General features: G+C 41.5%; 1 protein-coding gene across 1 annotated transcript in view; it reads left to right on the top strand.

Annotated features, from left to right (window-relative positions):
* Positions 1 to 23,178, top strand: part of LOC131563340 (polycystin-1-like protein 2) — a 35,715-nt gene extending 12,537 nt beyond the window's left edge. The window contains 30 exon segments of the mRNA XM_058813343.1: positions 610 to 795; positions 950 to 1,095; positions 1,559 to 1,753; positions 2,584 to 2,709; positions 3,978 to 4,160; positions 5,180 to 5,304; positions 6,103 to 6,229; positions 7,111 to 7,245; positions 7,905 to 8,130; positions 8,389 to 8,582; positions 8,988 to 9,218; positions 9,454 to 9,555; positions 9,747 to 9,925; positions 10,272 to 10,418; positions 10,929 to 11,128; positions 11,288 to 11,514; positions 12,023 to 12,236; positions 13,164 to 13,392; positions 14,140 to 14,368; positions 14,799 to 14,889; positions 15,579 to 15,719; positions 16,424 to 16,609; positions 17,424 to 17,751; positions 17,850 to 17,983; positions 18,868 to 18,995; positions 19,332 to 19,492; positions 20,177 to 20,387; positions 20,827 to 20,928; positions 22,125 to 22,256; positions 23,053 to 23,178. Of these exon segments, the coding sequence (XP_058669326.1) occupies positions 610 to 795; positions 950 to 1,095; positions 1,559 to 1,753; positions 2,584 to 2,709; positions 3,978 to 4,160; positions 5,180 to 5,304; positions 6,103 to 6,229; positions 7,111 to 7,245; positions 7,905 to 8,130; positions 8,389 to 8,582; positions 8,988 to 9,218; positions 9,454 to 9,555; positions 9,747 to 9,925; positions 10,272 to 10,418; positions 10,929 to 11,128; positions 11,288 to 11,514; positions 12,023 to 12,236; positions 13,164 to 13,392; positions 14,140 to 14,368; positions 14,799 to 14,889; positions 15,579 to 15,719; positions 16,424 to 16,609; positions 17,424 to 17,751; positions 17,850 to 17,983; positions 18,868 to 18,995; positions 19,332 to 19,492; positions 20,177 to 20,387; positions 20,827 to 20,928; positions 22,125 to 22,256; positions 23,053 to 23,178 (5,141 nt within the window).
* The last annotated feature ends 220 nt before the right edge of the window (positions 23,179 to 23,398 follow it).

The raw sequence follows: 23,398 nt of genomic DNA, 5'->3' as shown, positions 1-23,398 counted from the left end.
CAGGAGAAATTCAGTTGTCTCACTCCAAGCTGTCAATAACTTTGTTAAGGCTCCCCTGAAACAAAGTTATGCTAAATGCTTGATCAAATAGTAGCACTTTGCTTTATAATGCAGTCAATCACATACTGGAAATTGTTCTTTTGTGTTATGGTTGATTCAGTAGCAGGATTTAATTGCTTGTTAGCCCAGCCTGCTGTGTGTGTGCCCGACAGGCAGCCCGGTTGCTGGGTGGGCTCGGTGCAGACCCGGTTGCTCGGTGGGCTCGGTGCAGACCCGGTTATTCGGTGGGCTCGGTGCAGACCCGGTTGCTGGGTGGGCTGGTGCAGACCCGGTTGCTGGGTGGGCTCGATGCAGACCCGGTTGCTCGGTGGGCTCGGTGCAGACCCGGTTGCTCAGTGGGCTCGGTGCAGACCCGGTTGCTGGGTGGGCTCGATGCAGACCCGGTTATTCGGTGGGCTCGGTGCAGACCTGGTCGCTGGGTGGGCTCGGTGCAGACCCGGTTATTCGGTGGGCTCGATGCAGACCCGGTTGCTGGGTGGGCTCGGTGCAAACCTGCCCCAGGCTCTGCTGGGCTCCCTCCTGCCTGACTCCTGCTCCCTCCCCTCGCAGCCAGGACCCAGCGAGGTTACGGGGAGCGCACGTTCCTGCTGAGCACCGCGCCCCCGCCCGCAGCCCCCAGCTGTGCCCTGAGCCCCAAGCACGGCTCGGTGCTCACCGCCTTCAGAGTCTCCTGCAGCGCTCCCGGCTCTGCCAGCCCTGGCAGGCAGCTCACGTATTGCTTCTATGTGACACCAGGTAAGTCCCCAGGCCAAGTGTTTGGCTTCTCCTGACAAGAGCAGAGGCACAACCCGCCCTGCTTTGCTCACGAGTGAACATGGCCTGAGTCTCCTGCTCCCAAAGAGCAGGAGGTGTCTCTGTGCTGTCCCTGACCCCTTCTTTCCTATTTCAGATTCTCTCCTGGATTGTAGCCCGGATCCTGAACTCTTCCCAGTTTATCTTCCGCTTGGAGAAGAGGAAAATGATTTTATTGTACATGTAAAAATTATTGTTAGCAACAACTTTGGTGATACAGTTCAAACAAATGCTTCAGTGAAGGTACACAGTAGAATTAATTAGTTTCAAGAACTCTCAAGTGGATAACTAACCCATAATTGACTTTTGGAGTTTCTTCCTGCTTTAGATGTACTACTTCCTTCTGAATGTGCCATAATCACCATTTTTCTACCTAACAGAGGCTATTCTCTGTGTGCTCAAGGTCAAAAGATCTTCCACTGCCTTTTTTTCTAGAACAAAAGCCTATAAGAATTGTTTGTACATTGACTGAGCAGTGTAAGCCTATTTACTGAGTCTGGAATTACTCTGTGTAGACCCCAAAAGCCTCCTGCTTCTTCCCCAGTGCCACAGTAAGGAGATCCTTATCAGGCCATTAAAAATAAAACATCTAAAATGGGGAACATGAACCCCTATCTAGGCTGTCATTAAGATGATCATGGAAGCTGTTCAAAGAAAATTGTAACAGCCTTGGCAATGTTGAGAGCATATCTCATTCCTTCACCAGGTTGGACCTGCAGATGTGATGGATGGGAACCTGACCCTGCAGGCTGTGGTATCTGAGAAGGCAAACACCATCCTAAAAGATGGGAACAGCAGCATGAGTCTCTTCCAGCTGTACAAGTCAGTCACATCTGTCCTTAATCAGCAGATCCAAGAGGAAAGTTTTAACATGTCTTTACAGACAGACACACGAAAAGAGGTCAGCAATACACTTTCTTGCAGTAAAATGTCATATAATGGACTCTTCATATTCTTTGACAGTTCTTGTGTAATAAAAAGCTCACATATCACCAACTTGAAATCAATGAAGGTTTCAAGTTTCTAGCATCTGTCTCAGTGCTTGGCACAGGTCTCAGCTAGTTTTCACTATTTGTCTACATAAATTATTTGTTTTATCATTCATCAGTAAAACAGTTAATTCTCAATTGTTATTTCATTAATTTGAACTAGTTAATCTAAACCTAATTTTCCCAAGCAATTTAAATATCAAATATCAATAAAATGGCATCTCCATAGGGATAAATATCCTATCTAATTTCCCCCAAAAGCACTAGATGGCAGGTAATTTTCTTTAGTCCATTTTAGCCACCAGTTGATGCTTCAGTCACAAGCTGATATTTGTACAGTGCTTTGAGTGTCTCAGATGAAGAGATCTAGAGAATGCATCCTTCAATTAAGATTCATTATTTGAATAACATCAATCACACATGGCTCTGCTTTCTCTGCAAGTGGCATTTACACAGTAATTCACATACATTAGTACAAATTCTCACAAGTAACTCTCCTTGCTCTTAATGGATGTTGTGTATGAATTCTCTGTGCTGGGAGGTAACATAAAACTCATGATTATGTAATTACTAGGGCAAGTGGCATCTTGTCAGCAGAGCTAATATGAGCTCAAATGATCCTTGTTGTGGAGTCTTGCTCTACTGCATAACTTACAGCAAGCCTGGCTGTCAAATACAGCACTACTTTCACAGCCTAATTAGCATCTTGTTCCTTTGCCTAATTATCCCTTTTCATCCCAAGCTCCGAGGGCTGATGCTGACAACTCTCTCTGTTGTTAACATAACATCAATGCAGACTGCTCTGAAGATGTCAGAGGTATTGAAAGAAATCACTTACAGGAGTGAGGAGCTGTCTGTCTCAGCACAGGTAAGAAGTAATTCATCTTATATTTCCTCACACTAATAGCAGAGACTCTAATTATCCCACTGACCTTGGAAGAGTTTCAGTGCTTTATAATTATCTGTTCTTACCCATTTTTTCAGCTGTACCAGTATGTGTATTTTGACCAGCAGTATTTTGACTCTGTCTAGAGTAAGTAAATTCAAGTCTCAGATATTGTGTCAGCAATCTCTACAACCCAGGCTATGACCATTACATTTATCATACATTTTTGAGACAGAATCCTTAACTTTTAGTCAGAAACATGTCAGGGTGCATGTTTTCTCCTGTAAAGCACTTTTAGAACCCAGAAGAAGAACTGTCCCAAGAGGGTTTTTCTAGAGTTGCCCACATTCATTCATCCCTGATCCTGGCACTGCACAAAATGCAGATGGGCAATGGTCAAGGAACATGTCAGCACCCAGAGGAGCTGGGCACAAATGTGCAGCTTGGTCCCACAATAGTATCTCCTGAATCTTGTCTGGCAACAAGGCATTATTAGTAGCTGATGCTGTTTATGGTTATGGGGTGAGCACATGGCAGGACAGAACAAACTGTCACTGGGGGAAGTTTCCCAAATATGCAGGCAATAAAAACAGCTGTCCTGATTTCTGATGGATTATAGAGTTGGAACCAGACAATGGCTTGGAGCATTTCAGCAGGATGTGGTTAACTTTGGCAAGACCAGAACACAGCTCAGATCCAGCCCTCACCCTCCAGAAAGGCTGCTCAGCATTCACTGCTGTGGGGGTGGATATGTCCAAGCCTGCAGTGAATTTGCCTGGCTCCTTCACTATCCTGGGCTAAAATCTGACCAAAGTTTTCCCAGTCCCAAAGCTGCATCCAGGCACAAAATAAAAATTGTAAAACTCATTCTCCTTTGGCACTTAGCACTTGGCACTAAGATAGAAATTTATAACTTAATTTAGTACTTTACTGTACATCTAAAAGCTATCCTTGCCTAGGGTTTGACAGACAAACTTCTTTCATATTTATTCATCTTTTTATGGATTACATCTGTAGAAGCAGGTTGCATTTTTTCATGCCTGTACTCCATTTTGGTGTACCACCTAGTATATCATCTTTATTAGCATTTGAAGTATTACCCCAGCACAAATAATTATAGTAAAAATGGCATTACCCACTAATAGTCCCAAAAGATTACTGATGTTGCAATATTCAGTAAAAGACACAAGTGTCACTTCTGTCATTTGTAGTGCCAGCACATATAAACTGCTCCTGTGTTTCTCCTGCAGGTGGAAGCCAGCAACACTCTGAAACATGTCAGTGCCTCCTTGCTCACTGTAAACACAGAGCACAGCAGAGATGGTCAGGAGTTAAAGGAAGCAGCCAACTATTTGTTTAATGCAGTGAGCAGTGTTCTTAAAGCTTCTGTAGAAATCAGAGCTGGGAACACTTCAGTGCCAGAGGCAAAGCAGGTAATTTAGATTTGGTCCAGTTTGTTCTGTACTGTGTGTGAATATTTGTTTGCTTTAGGAGGTTTTTAAAATCTCTGCTGCCTCTTGTATTTTTAAATTGCCACTGGGAAAGGTTCATTGTGACACCATGATAGACCTAAATATCAGAGGAAACTTCTCCCCAGTTAGACATGTTACATTGGATATCTGTTAATGAAGATGATAGAGGCCTCCCAAGATTTGTTACATTGAAATCTGAACAGGACAGGGAACACAGCATCAGCTCTGACCCCTAATTGATGACAAGCACGTTGAGATTTTTTTCAGATTTGCTTCCTTCCCCTCCTTTTGCCCCATAATTCAAGGAAGCCACAGGTATTAAATATTCATGGTTGCCACCACTACTTCACAGCTTGAAGCAGCTCTGGGTGCTGCTGACACTTTTGCAGAAAGCTCTGATTATCTGTTCAGAAAGACACAACACATCTATTTTGTCCTGCCCTTTCCTATCTCTATGTGAATTGTCACAGCTAACTCTGTGAGTGTCCTGGGCTGAACATACTTTAATTTCATCACTGCAAGGGAGTAGGGATGAAATAAATCTGAGAGAAAATATTATCAAAATATTATTTAAAAACTTGCTGGACAAGTTTTCCAACAATAACCCACTAATAATACACAACTGATATGTAATTAGGTCTTGCTTTTCCAAGTAACAAAACACTAACATGTGCAGCTAAGGGCATTAATACACAGAAGTACATTAATATATTGATTGATGGCATGCTTGTCATTTCAATGTATAGAAGTTATAAAAATAACAATATAGAAGTAAAAATCTGTAAGGCATTTATTTGCCACAATGAGAATTACAAAAACTGAATTGCAATAGAATAATTTTCTCTGAGATTAGGAAGCTTATCACCAAATTTATCAACTTAGTAAAACACCAAAATTAAATGGAAGCAATGACAAATAATGTGCAGCTTGATAATCCTGAGTACCTTTGTTGTAAATTTCCTCCTCCAATTCTTTTTCAGAGTTCAGTGTCACACCAGCTCCTGAGTGCAGTTGAAAATCTCCAGAGTGCCCTTCTGTTTGGGAAGGCACCAGGTGATGAGCCAACAGTGCTCACCTCTCCCTCTGCCACAATGTACATGCACAGGTAAAAGCTGCAGTGTCCCTCAGTGAAGCTTCTGAGCTACAAATGTTAATTCCATTGTGCTTAAACACAATGTTTGGAACTAATAAATACTGTAGCATAATGACAATTTCAATAGTGCAACAAGTCTGTTGTTAGTGACTGATAGTAAGAACAGTTTGGACTCCAGGAGCATCACCTCAGAAATTCCCATGCTGTGTGTTCTTTAACCAGCAGAGAATTTGCTACAATTTCCTGAATGAGGCAGTAGTCACTTACTTTTGAAATGATGTAGAAAACTCATGCCATACCAGCTGAGGGTTTCTTTTCCAAGTTGCCAATAAATGACATGTTATATGGAACTGTAAGCAGTTTGGCAAAAGCAAATAAAATCCTGAGGAGCCTGATGAGCATTTTCCATTCCCTATAATCATCCCTAAATTGTTCCCCAAGAGCCTGGTTTTCATCCACATCAAACTGTGCATTCAAATCAAGAGCATGTTCACACAGAAACCAAGGCTTTCAACAAGTACACCTTGGTAAAACTTCCTCTCCAGATGTGCCAATTCCACCCCTTTTTTGATGATTCTATGGTAGCATTACAGGGAGTACTGCATCCGGGACAGATTCATGTACAAAGCATTTACTGGCAGACTTAGAAATTGTTTTGCAACTAAATTATATTCTTGAAGAGAGAAAGATTTCTCTGTAGATATGAAGTCCATGCTATTGATGTTTGGGTTTTTTTCTGGTGGTTATTTTTCCTTCTATTATTTTTTCTCTTTTATTCTGCTTTGCTTATGCCCAACCCTAACTGGACAGATTGCAGACAGAAAACATGGATAGCACATCCATTAACATCTCCAATTCCAGCTCTGCCAGCTTTACTCTCCCACCTGCTTCCTCTCTCAATATTTCAGGAGTTGATGGTGAAACCGTGGATATAAGGGCAAGTAAACAGATTTTATCTAACTCTATTTGATATCCAGCTTACATTCCTCATCTAATGGGTTTAGAATTGTTTATCCTTTCACAATGAACACACGAGCACGTGTCATTCCTCCTGTCATGCCAAGAAAATTTGAAATTATTGGTCAAAGAAGCTTTCATTTATCTTAATTGCATGAGGTTGGTTCAGCAAAGACAACAGAATTCCTAAATTCCCCATCCCATCAGCCCCTTACATGCACTTTGATTCACACATTCATGGCAGGAGCAGGCAGTGGAGTGAATCAAGACCTCCACATCTGTTTGCTGTTTGTTTACTTCTTATGCTCTGAGGAGGATGCAACAGCTCACAGTCCATATCACATTCAAACTAAGCCACAGCAGCCTTCTTTCATCCCAGCAGGAAACACCTGAGTGGGGACTCAGATCCTGCAAGAGACAAATGTGCTGATGGTAGCACAGCCCCCATCTGAAATAGGACATGGTGGTTTTTTCTCTCAGAACAATAGATTGCAGATACTTGTCATATTTTCATAATACATTTTCTGAAGATCTCTCTGGTTGGTTTAACCCTCTCAGGAGACCCCTAAAATCCCTGCAAACATTTTTTTTTTCATTGCACCTCTTCCAACTCTGCCAAAAAGGTGTCACACTGTATGGAAACAATAAATATTGTTGTACACATTGCAGAATGAAAATCACTTCCAAGGTTTATAGACCCACCTTAGAGATAAGGTAGGGTCTTATTAAAATGTGGATGCAGACTTCATGTAAGTTTACTTCTATTTGGGTCTGAGCTCATTCTTTCACTATAATCAGGGTATGAATAAAATGAAATATTGACAATAGCTCAGTTGTCTGATTGTTCATGTCTCCTAACAGATGGTGAGCTTTGCCATGAATCCCTTTTTCTCCAGTGACAGCAGTTCTGACATCAGTGGAACAGTGGGAGGTCTAAGTCTAACTGGTCTGGATGGTTTGATCATACCTGTCAGCAACCTCAAAGAGAACATTGAGGTAAATCCACTATTTCCTAACTCTCACCCTCTTTTCCCATTATTTTCTTCTCTCCATTAACAAACTGTCATTTGTGTTATCATTTGTGAGGTGAACACAGATGCTGTTGGTGTTCATTACATTAGATAATGGGCTGATGCTGTCTGATGCTGTATTGTGGTGAAAAAAAAATCTCAAATATTTCTGTCTTTTCTTGAAAAGGAGGCCTTTTATTCTTCCTTTGAATGGATGTAAGAATGCTACTGGTTGTGGAAATAGATTCCAGATTACAGTCATCCCAAAGCACAATGTGAAGTCTGATTTCACCAACCAGCTACTGTATTTATTGAACTACTCTTTGGCTTCCTAGCCCATGTATAAACTGACATCTGAATCATTCATACATGCACTTTATGCAGCCAATGTCTCAGTCATAATCACAGTTCTCAGTACAGAAATGCACTAACCCTAACCCTAGTCTTTGTCATGAGTCTACACAGATTTCAAATTAATTTTTCAGAGGTTAGTTGACATGAAAAAGAAAATTACTTTGAAAGTGGTACTTTGGCTGGCCACGATTTCCTGATGTTATGAAGAAAGATAATCTAGCATGTGGGCTGCATGCTAAGAAGAAAAATGCTTTTCTGTATTTAAACCTATGTCTTTTTGTTTAAAAACAGATCATGTTACCAAGGCTTTCAGCAGCTCAGGAAGATAAGATTCTGTTGAATCTGGGCAATTATAGCACTTTTCAAGTCAATGTTACCTCAGAAAACACATCTATAGTGATCCACCTGGAATCTGAACACGACATTCCACTAATACTTTACTTGGGGTATGGTTATCACCCAAATGAAACCAACTATGATATGAAAAATCATCTGTTCTGTAAGAAAACTTCTGGAGGTAAGAGAAGTGGTTAGGGACTCATGAACTTGCAGAATGAGTCTTGACCATGAGTTCAGGTGTCTAGCTGGAAAGAAACCTCATGCTTCAAAGTTCCAATCTCTTGAATAAAGGGTTCATTAACAGGAGGAAAGATTGATTTGATCAATGAGTTGCTAAGAATGATTTCACACCTGTTTCTTTGCTTCATTTATTACATGCATGCTTCTGAATTAGCCTTTATATATATACATTGAAACTAAAATATTTATGTTCAAGGTGAGATGAACAGCTGGGTTCTCAGCCCAAAAGAACTCATTTTTGGAGAGGGAACCTACTATTTCATGGTTTTACAAGATATGGGAATGGATTCAGCAGCCTACAGTGGGCTAACCATAAATGCCACTTGCTTTGCATCCCGCTGTGTGTTTTGGGACGAGCACCAGGGAGGCTGGAACAGCCATGGATGTCATGTAAGTAGAGCAAAACAAAACAATGTGTCTGTTACACACTTCAAAGGCAGCCCTCATAACCACCATCTGCAGTAACTGACACCATGAAATATGATCATTCTGAGATGTTTTAATAAACTCAAGAAGTTTAGTCATATTGAACTAACCTTTAAACAACAGTCCCATTTCTTGGGATGAACTTCTATATAAGAAGAAATGGAACCACTCTGACAAGTCCATAATATATTGTAATGCCCATTACTGGTTAGGTGTTAGATATAACATTCTTTATTGGAACTTGAACAATTTGGTGTGCAGCAGCTCTCTACACTAACTTACCAATCTCAGCACTGTCTTTTCATTTTCTTGGTAAGTCATCTAATAGTGAAGGCAGATCTTTTATCAGAAATCTTTTCTGGGTTTCAGGTAGGACCAAAAACAAACCCTAGCAGCACACAGTGCCTCTGCAACCATCTGACCTTCTTTGGGAGCTCCTTCTTTGTCATACCCAATGCCATAGATGTCAGCAAAACAGCACAGCTGTTTGGTACATTCGTGGACAATCCTGTGGTGGTGACAACTGTAGGATGCATCTTTCTGATATATGTGCTTGTAGTTATTTGGGCTCGAAGGAAAGACATCCAGGATGATGCCAAAGTAAGTCTCCAGCTAATAAAGTCCATGTATTCAGGCCCACCATGTATTCAATTCCCACCATGCCTAGCCTTTTTCAATAGGAAAACAGCTACTCCTTTCCTACTCCTTTCCCTGTAACTCTCTATTTACTGCTAAGTAATCATTGTTCACAAGATCACAAATTCCTACTCACAGCCTTCAGGAGTCTGTACTTACAGTTCAGCTAACACAGTGCCCATGTTGTGTGGCTCTGCAGGTGAAAGTCACAGTCCTGGAAGACAACGACCCCTTTGCTCAGTACCGTTACCTGGTGACAGTTTTCACAGGGCACCGCCGGGGTGCAGCCACAACCTCCAAGGTATCAGTGACTGTGTGGGAGGAGTTTATTTGCTTTGAGAGCTGGATGAATAATAGAGCACCTGAGGCTATTGAACAGGACAGCTCAAATGCACTGTCTGAGCCAGAAAGCCCTGAGGTTTGATGAAAGGAGAAATAATCTCATTTAGGATGGAGATGCGCAAATCTTCATTTTGCCTTTTTATTTTCCAGGTGACTCTCACCCTCTATGGACTGGATGGAGAGAGTGAGCCCCACCATCTAAATGACCCTGATACACCAGTCTTTGAACGAGGAGGAGTGGATGTTTTCCTCCTCTGTACCTTCTTTCCTCTTGGGGAACTGCAGAGTATTAGATTGTGGCATGATAATTCAGGGCACAGTCCATCCTGGTGAGTGGAGATCTGGAGAGGCTGGGAAGTAAATATCCACTAAAAACTTTTTATAATGACAACAGCTTTCCCTTTCTAACACTTGAAAATTTTCCTTTCTGCAGTTCTAGAAAGAAGTGTTAGATTCTACTTTTTGCAGCTAAATAGACCAAATCATAGCCTAAAGTGCAGGACCAGGAGTGTTTCCCATAACCCATGTCCAGTACAGGATGGGATATGTCCTGTGCCTTACAGTTTAGTCACCCCAAGTAGCTGAAGGCCAGAGTTTGTCCTCCACAGTCTTGCTGAGCTCTGGATGGCACACACTCAGTGGTATGTGACTGTGCCCTGTGTGTTTTCCCAACAGGTATGTGAACCGAGTATTAGTCCATGACCTGGCATGGGATCAGAAATGGTACTTCCTCTGCAACTCTTGGCTAGCCATTGATATTGGAGAATGTGTCCTAGATAAAGTGTTCCCAGTAGCAACAGAACAGGACATGAAGCAGTTCAGGTACCTCCTATTTCATGGATTTTTTTTTTCTCTTGATAGCAGTCAGTCTTGAAAAACAAACATGAAAAAACTGACCAAAGCCCTAGGAAAAAAGAAAAACAAGGAAGGTCTTTCCACTGTCCTTAAAGGGCTCTGAATAAGGGAGAGAGGGAGGATGGCTACATAAATCATTACCCTAACAGTAGTACGATACTGAAAATATTGGTGCTAAAGGATAGCCTGACATCCTGACAAACCTACAGAAACCCAAACATCATCTCTTAAGTGTAATTTTCTTAACAATTTAAATAGGAACTATTTCCTTTCCCCCTATGCTGTGTCCAAAAGGAAAGGACATAAGTAGCTATGACCATTCCGTGCAAATCAAGCCATGATATTTGATCATTTCTCCTAGTTATTACTATTGCTGATAGTGCCTAGAAGCATAAACAGCTTGGGACCCCGAACTAGGGCTTTGTTCTTCCCTCTCCTTTCTACATATCCATTTGATTTCCCTCTTCTCCTTCCCAGCAATCTGTTTTTCATGAAGACCTCCAAGGGTTTCCAGGATGGGCACATCTGGTACTCGGTGTTCAGCCGCTCCCCTCGGAGCTCCTTCACGCGCGCCCAGCGCGTGTCCTGCTGCTTCTCGCTGCTCCTCTGCACCATGCTCACCAGCATCATGTTCTGGGGGGTGCCAAAGGATCCTGCTGAGCAGAAAATGGATCTGGGTAACAATCCTCACCATTGCTTGGGCAGGCAAATAGAGAGACAGCAGAATCTGGAAGCAAGAGTTGATTAAATGTTTGGTTTTTTTCATAAGAAAGGGACTTGATGGTTTATTTTGCCTGGGGTTATTCTTCCTTCTCTGCTCTGTTTGACCTTGACAGGTAGGATCGAATTCACGTGGCAGGAAGTGATGATTGGCTTTGAGAGCTCCCTCCTCATGTTCCCCATCAACCTGCTCATTGTGCAGATCTTCAGGAACATACGACCCCGGCCAGCCCAGCAGGGCAGAGAGAAGAAGCTGGGAAAGACTGGCCGAGTGTCCCCAGGCCTGCCTCCCACCCCAGGGGCCTCCCAGGCTGCCTCTCTCACTCCGGAGGCTGTGACAAAGGCAAGTCCCAGTGAGTCCTGCACTGCCCTCTGCTGCCACACACCACCGGCTTCCCCAGCTCCACAAATTTCCCTGTTTCGATGCTCTTCAGCCTGTCTGAAGGGAAAACCCAATCACCACTGGTGCAAAGTGCCCACCTAAATGCAATCCTTCATTAAGGTCTGCCTCTGTACATGCCAGCCCTTGCACAGTTATTGTGTGTGCCCAAATCACTGTGTTCAGGGGTTAGAGCAAACGCTAGGCAACACAGCGAAGATAAAAGGTATCATGGAACACATCTTCCCAGCTTAGGTCCTCAGGCAGGCACACTGCCCTTTTGAACCACAAAAGCTGCCTTGCTGAACTCACTGAAATCTGCCTGTCACATCCAGCTCTGTAGGATGTGCTATTCTTATCCATTCTGGAGACTTCAGCAGTTGGTGCAGCTCCCAGCAGTGGTACTGTCAGATCACATCAGCATAAGCCACTGCAGCCAGAGTCACTGCTGTGCTGCTGCTGTCTTTCCTAGGACATAAGAAGAATTGCCAGCTCACTCTTTAAAGCCCTGAAGACTCCATCTCTCACCTCAGCACCAGACCTTGAAAAATCAGCTAATATCAACACACTCCTGTCATTGGTTGAGGATGTCATCTGTCAGCAGAACAGAGCTGGGCAAGGGTTTTGTGATGAGAGCAAGAAGGATGGCCCTGTAATTGTCACATTGGGTGCTATGGATATCCAAGGTAAATAACACACTGTGAAATACCTGCTGAAACCCTTGCAATGAAAATGATGATAGCACTGGATGTGATGACCCAAGATCTTACATTCTGACTCAAAGGCAACTACAGAATCACAGAACAGCTGAGGTCAGAAGGGATCTCTGGATCCCACCAGGCTGCTCTGAGCAGGGTCAGTGGGAGCAGGATTGCCCAAGATCAAATCTGTCAGATGCTGAATGTCCCCAAGGATGAAGACTCCACAAATTCTCAACTGGAGCAACCTACTCCAGTTGAGTAGGTTGTTTTTTCTTATGTTCAGAAATTTCCCATGTTTTAAGATGTGCCCATTGCCTCTTGTTCTTTCACTGCACCACTGAGCACCCAACTCAGTAAAGACAACTGTGAAATCTCTGTTTCTTAAGCTGTAGAATCAAATGTTTGCTATAGCTGGATCAGCATCTACAAATGAAAAGACTCACAAATATCAGTTTGACTCACAAATATCTTTGACCTGTCAGGTTTTTTTTCTTCTTGGCCTTGTGCTGTTGTTCCTTTCAGTCTGACTCTCAATTAAACAGGAATATATGAGTAAACAATCTCACCGATTTCATTAAGACTCACATTTAGCTTTTCCAGGGAGTCTTCCAAGCTACTAATTGCACAGGTAAACCATGAACAAATTAAGAGTTGATCTGATCTGACCTGGATTAAGATTTTAGGACTGCTGTTCAACTCAGTTGCCTTCTAGAAAAAGTTGCAGGCCATTCCAGCAGAACATCATTAAACTCTAGTACTAAAGCTGCTTTTACATGTCCTTTCATATGTTAGTCTTCACTTCATACCATTCATGATCTTTAGCTCCAGAGAAACCATTCTTTGAACAGTGTTCTAATCTATTTATTTTCTCAATAAATAAATGAATTTAATATATTTATTCTTTGTCTGCAGAAAAAACAAGAAGTCCAACTCCAGAGAAGAGAATTTGTGACCAGCTGAAATACAGTGGTTACCATCACTGCTTGTACATGCAACTCCAGCATGTAGAGATGGAGCTGGAATTACTGGGGCCCCATAAATTTCAGATGCCTCAGAGTTACACACAAGCTGTTTGTCAGGTTCAGCATATGAAGAACCTCCTGGAGAAGCAAATCTGCTCATCAGCATCCATCAGTGAGGGGTAACCCAGTTCTCAGTATAAGTGAATTCAGGTCACGAATTCAAAATTGGACAGGATGACACAGCCCAAATAATTACTGCTTAACATGTGCTAGATAACTATTATTATATCTGTAAAAATATGTCTTACTATTATACCACTGCAGAAGCTACAGAGAAATTTCCATGCACTGTGAACTGCACACAAAGGCAATAATGACAGAACATTGCTGTTTGTCATTTTTGCCTCCAAAGTGGAAAGTTACAATAAATGCCATGTGATAGTAAAGGGCTGGGAAAATCACCCAGCTCCAAAGTCACAGAAGCCTTTTAAAATGTATGGATAAAGAAAAGTTAATAAGCAGACAAAAATAGTTCTGTGAAATCTGATAATTAAGTTGGAAGTATTGAAACAATTGCAGTAATTACGTCACTTGGCCATTATGGTGATCACAAGAGATGCATTCAGCAGCTTTAATGCACTCACAGCTTTGTCAATAATTCTACTGGAGATTCAGTTGTGCATGAACTGAGGAGTAAAGAAACCCATCACATTTATTTTGATTTTAGTTGATCTCTGCGCACACTTCTTCATTATTTTTTTCTCACTGTACTTTTTGGTATCCATATATCCTATATAACTGCATTAATTAAAAGAATATTTTGATTTTATATCATAAGATGTTGCCTGTTCCCAGTGAACCTGATGACCTGATTTTGGTTCCTGTTCCATCGCAGACTGAATTTTCTCTTCTTGTTCACTGTCAAGGTGGTCCCATACTCCGAATTTGTCCAGTGATGACAAGAAAAGTTCTCCCAGAGGTCTGCCCTGGTGGTTTGTGTTCATTGCTTGGTTCCTTGTGGCAGCCACCAGCGGTGTGTCTGGGTTCTTCACCATGCTCTATGGACTCCACTACGGCAAGGAGAACTCCATCAAGTGGCTCATCTCCATGGTCATCTCCTTCTTGGAAAGCCTTTTCATCACACAGCCCTTGAAGGTGAGAGCCTCAGAAATACAATCACCAGTCAAGATGAGCTCACCTGCTGCCATTGCAGGGAGACAATGTAAAATGTTCTAAAGAGCTGCAGGATTTAAAATGAGAATTCTTTGCCCTTCAAACAAGAGCAGGCAGGTGGTTTAGAGTTCTGATGGGCTTTGCTGACATTAACTCCATTAGTTTCATCTCCCTTGCTTTGTCAGGGTTTAATGAGGTTTCTGACTAGTGAGAGTGTGTCACAGAATCAATTTAGCAGGACAAGCCCCAGCACTGTGCACTGTTCTCTTGTTTATGGCTTCAGCTGCATGGGTTCAACAAACCCAAGCACAGCTTTTTCCTGCAGTGCCTGGATCCAAAGGGATCCAGGTCAAAGCCTGAGCTTCTTTATATGAAATGGGAATATGGTGAGTCTATAGCTGATTCCTTCCAGGTGCTGGGATTTGCTGCTTTTTTCGCTCTGGTTCTGAAGAAGGTGGAACATGAGGATGAAGAAAACACAGCTATTGATGGACCTTTACCAGGTAACTGTCTGCAAAGTTAACAATTACTAAAGAAAGTGCAGAATTCTCCAAGCTTTTGGAGTGCTTTATGAATGATTCTATGACTAAGCTCAACTGCTTGCAACAAAACCTGTAACGATTTCACAACTTAGTTAAAATAAATAAGCGAACAGTAAAAAATTCCCCCTTCATGTAGACTGGTAGGCCTGTATCTGACAAGCATAACTAAAACCTCTCACAGGGAAATTTCCCACATCCCTTAAGCCCTATATGGAGGCTCTCAGGTTACATACTTTTCCACAGCCACAATTATTTGTATTATTTCCTAAACTGAGCAGTGGCTTCTGCAGTCATAATCATCTCTAAATAAAGCCTTCACTAGCAGACAGGAATCCCAGGGCACAGCAAAGTTATCTGATCTGCAGCTTCCTCCCTGCTCAGCCTCAGGCTGTGAATACACCGCCTGCTGAGATGCTCAGCCTAGAGAGACACCTGGACCACACCTGGTCCTAAACCCAGCACAGTTTTTGTGAGCTCCTTCCCTCCCCACTGTTTGCCTTACAATTGCCATAGGAATTGTTTAAATCACATCCTCTATTCCTGAGGGAAAGCATTAGATAGAAATGTTTCCTTAGAAAGTCGGAACAAACAAAAAGCAGGACATGGATGATCAATTAACTAATTCCAGGGTTCACTGCTGTCCCTCACAGGTGATTCACACCCTCTCTTCGGGGTCCGAAGGGACAGTGGGAGCAACATTTACCGGCCACCTCCTGCTGCTGATGTGGAGAAAATGAAACTCAGCCACATGAAGGAGCAGAAAGCATTTGCCCTCATCAGAGAAATCCTGGGTATTACCCATATGTAGATTATCTTGTTTTATTCAGTAATACTCATCAGTAATTTTACATCAGTGAAAATATTGTTCTCTAGGGTGACAAAGTTTTGGCATATCTTCAGCTTTCTGCCAGCCAGTATGATGTAGAGACAGGCTGTTCCCTGGCAGCTGGAGCTGCAGGGAGGTGGGAATGTTAGCTGGAGCTAAAAGTGTGGCTAAGGCTTCATTTTATGGTAAAGAAGCACATCACAAACATGAGAAATTAAAGAAAAGCAGAAAGGATAAAAGGAGGAGGTGAGCAGTTAAATGAAGCTGAAACCAAAGAGCAGATGGAGGCCATCTTTCTAAAAGCAGATAGTATCTACAGATAATGATTTATGCCCCTGTTTTATTTCCTCTAAAATCCAAGGCAAAAAAAATTACCTCAACTTCACTTGGAACAAAGTTAGACTAGTCATTTTATTTGGAGCTACCATGACTATATCTATTCAGCCTTCCCACTTCTATTCTTGACTGCTACTCATATTCCAAATGTGAAACACAAACTGCAGCACACTGAAGCAGCTTGGGTGCCTTCATTAGCACTGGTCACTCAGAGTGTACAAAGCTCCTCCTTGGCCTAATGGCTGTTGGCAGCAGTACTCATTCATGCAATCTATTCTGAACAGCATTGTTAACCAGAGCTCACATGTGTTGTCTCTTTCTGCTTTTTTCCAGCCTATCTGGGGTTTTTATGGATGCTGTTACTGGTTGCCTATGGGCAGAGAGATCCCAATTCCTACTATTTAAACAAACACATTGAGGACAGCTTTACAGATGGATTCCATGATGTCTACAGTTACCAGGATTTTTTCACGTGGGCAAACACGACTTTACTCAAAAATCTTTATGGATCATATAAAGGTGCAGAGTCACATTGTTTCCCTTCAGCTTGACAGATTCTGAAACTTTATTTTTAATACTTATCTCTAACTTTCATATTTGAGTGGAGAAAGGGACTGTGAGTGTATGAGGCTAGCAAGGAATCTTATGAATACCAATGGATAACAAAACCCCACAGCTTGACCCTGAGTTAAACATCCCCTGATATTTTCCTTATATTTAATATAACCCAAAAGTTCTGCACTGCAATGCTAAATTTTTCACATTTTATATTACTTACTCCAGATATTCAGATATATCAGAAAGTTTACACAACTTTCTTTCCATAATTAACAAAAGAATGGCAGACAGGTGGCACCATACAGCTTTCCCTCAGGAGAGTTGTTTGCATCATGACTTGGGTCAACGTGAAGGCAAATTATGCAATATCAGCATGTTTCTATCCAGCCATATCCAGTAAAATATGACCCATTTCCAGCTCACATTTAAGGGTAAATATTGAAATTTATTAGCAGAGTTATTCTTTGGACATGAACACTGCATAAAGCTACTCTTCTATGGGACTTGAGGTAAGTCACTTTTCTCCCCAGGCCTCACTTTCCCTGTGTATAAAATACTGATGGGGGTGACACAGAACTCTGTCATTGGGAAAATTATTTAAGAACTCAGTTCAAATAAATGTGAGATTTCATTTTCATGACTATTTTCCTTACAAAGTTTCTGAGAAAAGAATGTATGGCAAAATATTAATGCATCAGTGAATCATAAATGGAATGAAGAAATATTATTAATTTTGTCATATTGCCAGTGCTGCTCTTTTCCATCCCCTGTTTAGGATTCATTACAGATGGCAATTCCAAGCTGGTGGGAAGTGCTCGGATTCGCCAAGTAAGAGTGAAAGGAGACACCTGCCCTGTTTCTCCCAGACTCCAGCACGTGGTTGAGGAATGCCACGCTCCCTACTCCCTGCAGACAGAAGATACATCAGTTTATGGGGAGCACTGGAATACCTCAGCCCCTGATAACTCCTCTGACTTCAGCTCAGCATGGCAGTATCAGAGTCAGTCCAAACTGAGAGGACACCCCAGCTGGGGTAAATTTGCTGTCTACAGCGGAGGGGGATATGTGATTCACCTGGGAACTGACCCCAAAAATGCCTCCAGGTACCACTGGTGTTCTTGTAAATTATCAGTGCATCCTCCATGTGATACTGTCTCATTCCTGTATGAATTACATCACTGGCTACACATTCTTTTGGCAGAATTCTCCAGTACCTTTTCAACAATGTCTGGCTTGACACCTTCACAAGAGCAGTGTTTGTTGAATTTACAGTCTACAATGCCAACGTGAACCTGTTCTGCATTATAAGCCTGATGTTTGAAAGCAATGCTTTAGGTAAGAGCCTTTCCTAAGTTACACATTTCTGAAGACAGCAAGAAATGCACCTAGAGGATAGATTTACACATTATCAGTGTTTTCCTGGTTCTTTCCTCAGGAAACACAAGTGTATTAATAAATCTAATAATGAGAGAACCAATGCAAATTTTTTAAACCATTTAGGAAAAATGCAGCATCACAGTAATATAGACCATAATGGAATATCTTATGTTTGCTTATGCTGCTGATGAAGAAAACATTACACTGAAATTTGATCTTGAGAATTTATACAACAGGAACAAGAAAAATTCTGTTTCCTAATCACTTCAGCTAATCAATACAATATTAGGACAAAAATGCAAATAATGGTCTGGTTTTTTTTGTTCCTGATGACTTCTAATGTATGGCTGTGTAATCATGTAATACATAATCTGGATACAACAAAGAGAAGAGTCAAAGCAGATTCTGTTTTAGAGGCTATAAGAAAACATTTCATCTGAGCAGCAGCCTCCTTAGGGTGTGTCCACCAGTATGTGGTGTTTCCAGTATTGGAAAATGCCTGAACTGAGCTCATTTTGGGTTTAGAATGAGATTCAGGTTTTCTTTTTAAAAAAATCCAAGTCCTCCTGCTGTATTTCTGCATTTGCAGTCCAATCCAAACTCAGTCCTGAGATTACTATTGTGCTATGACACAAGACAGCACCGCCACTCTTTGAAATTCCTGTTTGAGGAAAATTTCAAACCCTTATAGGGTTACTCACACAGTCAACTCTAAATCTTAGTTTGATGGTTGAATTCAGCCTCATGCTGATGTGAAAGCAAGTACAGAAGTCTCACTGATGAGCTGAGTTGTTTGAATTGAGGCAGAAGGAGCCCTGAGGTGACCCCTGTTTGTTTTTTAGGGGCCTTCTTCACAAGTGCAGAGCTGCAAAGTGTCCGGCTGTACCCCTACACCGACAGCCTCCACATCTTTGTGGTTGCAGCAGAAATCATTTATTTCCTCTTCATTGTGTACTACATGATAGCACAGGTGAGCCCCACTGGAGAGTCTGCCTGACAGCTTGACCTTGTGCCTGCTGTTGATTTCACTTACAAAAGCTTCAGGACTGTACTTGATTTCAGTAGCACTGGTGCTGCTACACCAATGGAAGATTGAATCAGGTACAGTGTCAGTATTAAATAATAGGAAGGCAACATTTTATTTGGTTTGGATGCTGTTTTTGAGAAAGATAATGAGAAACTAGTGCAAGATGTAGTTTTATTAATGCAGAGCAGTCTGCTTTATTGTGGAGGGCATTGCCCTAATCTTCAGAGGTGCATTGTGTGATGTGGAGTCATGAGACTGAAACAGTAAAACTCCTCCCAGGGAAAGCTGCTGAAGAGTCTGAGATGGAGATACTTCCACAGCAAGTGGAATCTCCTGGAGATGGCCATTATACTGATTAGCTGGAGTGCTCTGTCAGTGTTTGTGAAACGGACAGTCCTTGGGACCAGGGACATCAGCTACTACCAGGAACACAAGGAGGAGTAAGTACTAATGCTATTTACTGCACCCTTTGTTGTTGCTACTTATGCAGAAATAAATCTGTTTTTCCTCTTCCCATACAGCACCTTTTCTGTGCTAAATATTGCTATCCTAGATAGCTGTGTATTCATTAAGCCTGTAAGTGTGTCAGGGCTTAGATTTGTGTCAGCAATAGGATTTTCCTCTGATACTGCTCTAATAAAAACCAGCAGACTTGAGCACCAAGTTCCCTTCCTGTCTGCATCACCCTCTTGTGAACCAACAAGCCTTTCTGCTACAGGACATCCACCCAGAAAGCACATAACCTGCCTTGGTCTTTGTTGTAAAAAGCCATTGGTTAAAGGATAATAATGGAATATTTAGTACAGAATAGAAAATTATAACATCTTTTAAAAAATGGTCACACAGGAAAGAGATGATAGAATCACAGAATAATGAGCAGAATTTGGGCTACAGCCTCAACCTCCCCTCCTTAAAAATCTTAGCCATGCACAACTGAGGTTTTGTGCACACACAGTAGGAAGTGCAATAGGGAACACTCAAACAGGAACTCATCAGGTCTCTACTAAACCCCAGCACAGGGTGACTGGCTTTTCCAGCATACCCATTTATGCACTTCAAAGGATTCTGTCTGCATGGTATATTATGTATTTTCTTTTTCTTTTTTTTTTTTTTTTTCCTAACAGCTCCATAAGCTTCAGTGAAACAGCAAGAGCTGATGCAGTTCTTGGCTACCTGATTGCATTCCTGGTGCTTCTCTCCACAGTGAAACTGTGGCATCTGCTGAGGCTCAACCCTAAACTGAACATGATCACTTCAACACTGAGGAGGGCATGGGGTGATATCTCTGGGTTCATCACTGTTATTGCAATCATGTTCCTTGCCTATTCCATTGCTGTGAGTACCATGGTGCTTTCTCTGTCTGCAGTCTGCTCCCAGGTACTGTCAGGTTAAATCAACTGTTTTTGAATGCCAAAAGCAACACAGCCTTGCCATGCAAAATGGAATAAAGCTGCCTGTCTATATCTTAGTTCAGCAGCTTGGAGCCCAAGTATGCTGGAAAATAAGGACTTTTTGTGTGTAATAGATGCAACAAAGAACAAAGTACTGGAAAAAGGATTTTCTGGATAAAACTTAAATTGTAGAGCATTGAGAAAGTGCCATTTTCTGTTTGGTTAGTTTATAAGTGGGAAATAATTATAATTTTTACATATCTAGTGGCAGGCTGAGCAGATACAAGACATTCTGGTATCCATGACAAAAGGTCTTCAAGCTGAACACATTTTGCAGCAAGGTCTCTGATCATGACACAAGACATGACTTCTGTCCTCTGCAGGCAAACCTGATATTTGGCTGGAAGCTCTTCTCTTACAAAACCCTCCTTGATTCAGCAGAGACCATGGTCAGTCTTCAGCTGGGAATCTTCAACTATGAGGAGGTACAACATCTAATTTGGAGAAGTTTGCAGCCATACAATTGGCATCTCAGCTATCAAATATGCTTTGACCCAGCAAATAGAAGGACTTTCAATTAGTGCTAAACATTAATCTAATTTTGCAAGCTCCACAGCTCCCTGAGGCAGTCACCTTTTCTGAGCAAGACAAGGACATCCAGTGAAACCTCTTTCATGTTCTGTTTTGACCACGAGGAGGCTCATAATGAACCTTTCATTAAGAAACTTGCTCAAATTTCTACTAGAGCTGTTACTAATTGATTACAAAATGTTTTGAGCAATTTCCTTAGAAAGCTACAGATAGAAATGTGAGGAAAGCCCTGTGTTTGTTCTGAACACCCCTTCTATCTTCCCAAGAAAGGCAAGGCCTTCCACAAGGGAACTATATGTTAATTTGCTGTTGTTATTCTTTATATACCACTTTTGCAGTAAGATCTTTGAAATATTTCAATATTTGGATGTTTCTTTGTGGATTAATTTTTGGACATCTCTGACTGTGAAGTCCTCCTTGGTGGATTTTTTAGACCATGGATCCAATGGGACATGGGTGGCTTTGAAGATCAGTAATATGGCACATTTGGCACATTTTCACCTCTACATCCCACTCATGTAAATCATGAAAATATATTCCTATGTTGTAGCTTATATAAAAATTAGTGGTTTGATTTTTTACAACCCTTGGTTTACAAGTGTCTCTGACAGTCTGAGTGTGCTTCTTGTAAAGCATACAGTAAAATAAATGACATGCATACAGGGATTTCACCTACTGTGAAAGCTGAGGCATTAGGGAGCTTCAGCTGTTGTGTGGATAAACAGATCTCCAGGCTTGTCAACTTTCACGTGAAACTGGCATACCATTAAAATTAAATGCAAATACTTCAAAACCCCCCAAAGACTGCCCACATTCACACATATACATATAAAATAGTCTGTTGTCTTTGTACTATATCATATCAACAAAGGGCAATACTAGAGTAGAAAATTTATATATGTGTATAATGAATATATCATAATTGATTAGACAGAATTTTCAAGGTGATAGACTTCTTATTGGGTATTAACTGCTCATATGGATGTATGTAGATAGGTATGTATGTATGTATGTATGCATGTATGTATGTAGATAGGTATGTATGCTTTTTTGTTTGGTTTTTTAATGTCTTACCTTATGGATTATACAGGTCTTGGACTACAATCCAATTTTAGGCTCCTTCTTAATTGGATCCTGCATCGTTTTTATGACATTTGTGGTACTGAATCTGTTCATTTCGGTGATTCTGGTTGCTTTTAGTGAGGAGCAGAAGCATTACCAGGTTTGTTCATCTAAGCTCTCTTGCTTTTAACATTTTTTGTTCAGTGCTTACTCAGGTATTCAATCATGGATGAAAGCCATGTAAATTCAGTCCAACTCTTAACAAGGCAACGTTTGCTGAGAAAGTACACTTCAGATTGTCCAGATTTACACTGTTCTTTCCTGTTCAGATGAGTCCCTGTTCAGATCTGATTTGTAGCCTTCTGTTCACATACTACATCCATCAAAAAACTCTTAGGTTTGTGTTGGCCTGTATTGAAATCAGTGCCAAAATTGCTACTGAAGTGCACGAGGCTTTACAGCTCCTTTTAAAACTCTCACTGTGAGTGCCTGACCCATTCAAGCTATTGATAGTGCAGTGTGAAATCCATCTTAACACTCCAGTACTGCCCAGAATTCCTCTATGTTTTAAATAAAGTCAAGGGAGATGAAAACAAAGGATATGGTTGATAGAATACAATATATGTATTTAGTTTTTCTCATTTACTTCGTCTTGAAATGGTGGGTGTCTCATTGTGTATACCATGAGTATGGGAGTTGGCAAGTGCACTCCAGGCTCCTGTAGAGAGATTTCTATGGAATTTGGCAGCCAAAATTTCTGCAGTGTCCATACTCATCTGGGGCTTCTGTCTGGATAAAAATACTGGCACAGTGTTTTGCCTGGCAGTCACTCATGCTCTGGTAAAAGTTGGCTTATTTCACCTCAAGTAGAGATTCTGTCTTGCAACTTGCCTTGGCTTTAGCAGAGACTGAATCCACTTTGGCACCTCTGAGTAAGTTATTTGTTATTATTTCAGGCTTCAGAAGAAGAGGAGATTGTTGATCTAATGCTAATGAAACTCTTCAGTTTCTTTGGGATAAAATGCAAAAAGGAAGAGAAGCCGGTCACTGGCGAACAACTGGAGCAACCTGTCAGCAAGTGAAGGAAGACCACCTTGAAAAGTCACTTTGCTTGTGGGCAGATTATTTACTTGTTTGCTATCAGCTGCAGTGGTTAGAGTTAGGTTAGGCTACAGGCTTAGGTTATTACAGCTTCTGATTAAAATGGGTTTACCCAAGGGAATGGCTGGAGCTGTGTCAGGGGAGGTTTGTGCTGGATACTAGGAGAAGGTTCTTTCACCCAGAGGGTGTTGGGGCCCTGAA

This window comes from Ammospiza caudacuta, chromosome 13 (genome assembly GCF_027887145.1).
Source record: "Ammospiza caudacuta isolate bAmmCau1 chromosome 13, bAmmCau1.pri, whole genome shotgun sequence".
NCBI lineage: Eukaryota > Metazoa > Chordata > Aves > Passeriformes > Passerellidae > Ammospiza > Ammospiza caudacuta.
The sequence above is the reverse complement of the archived record's forward strand: the minus strand, read 5'-3'. Positions and strand labels throughout refer to the sequence as shown.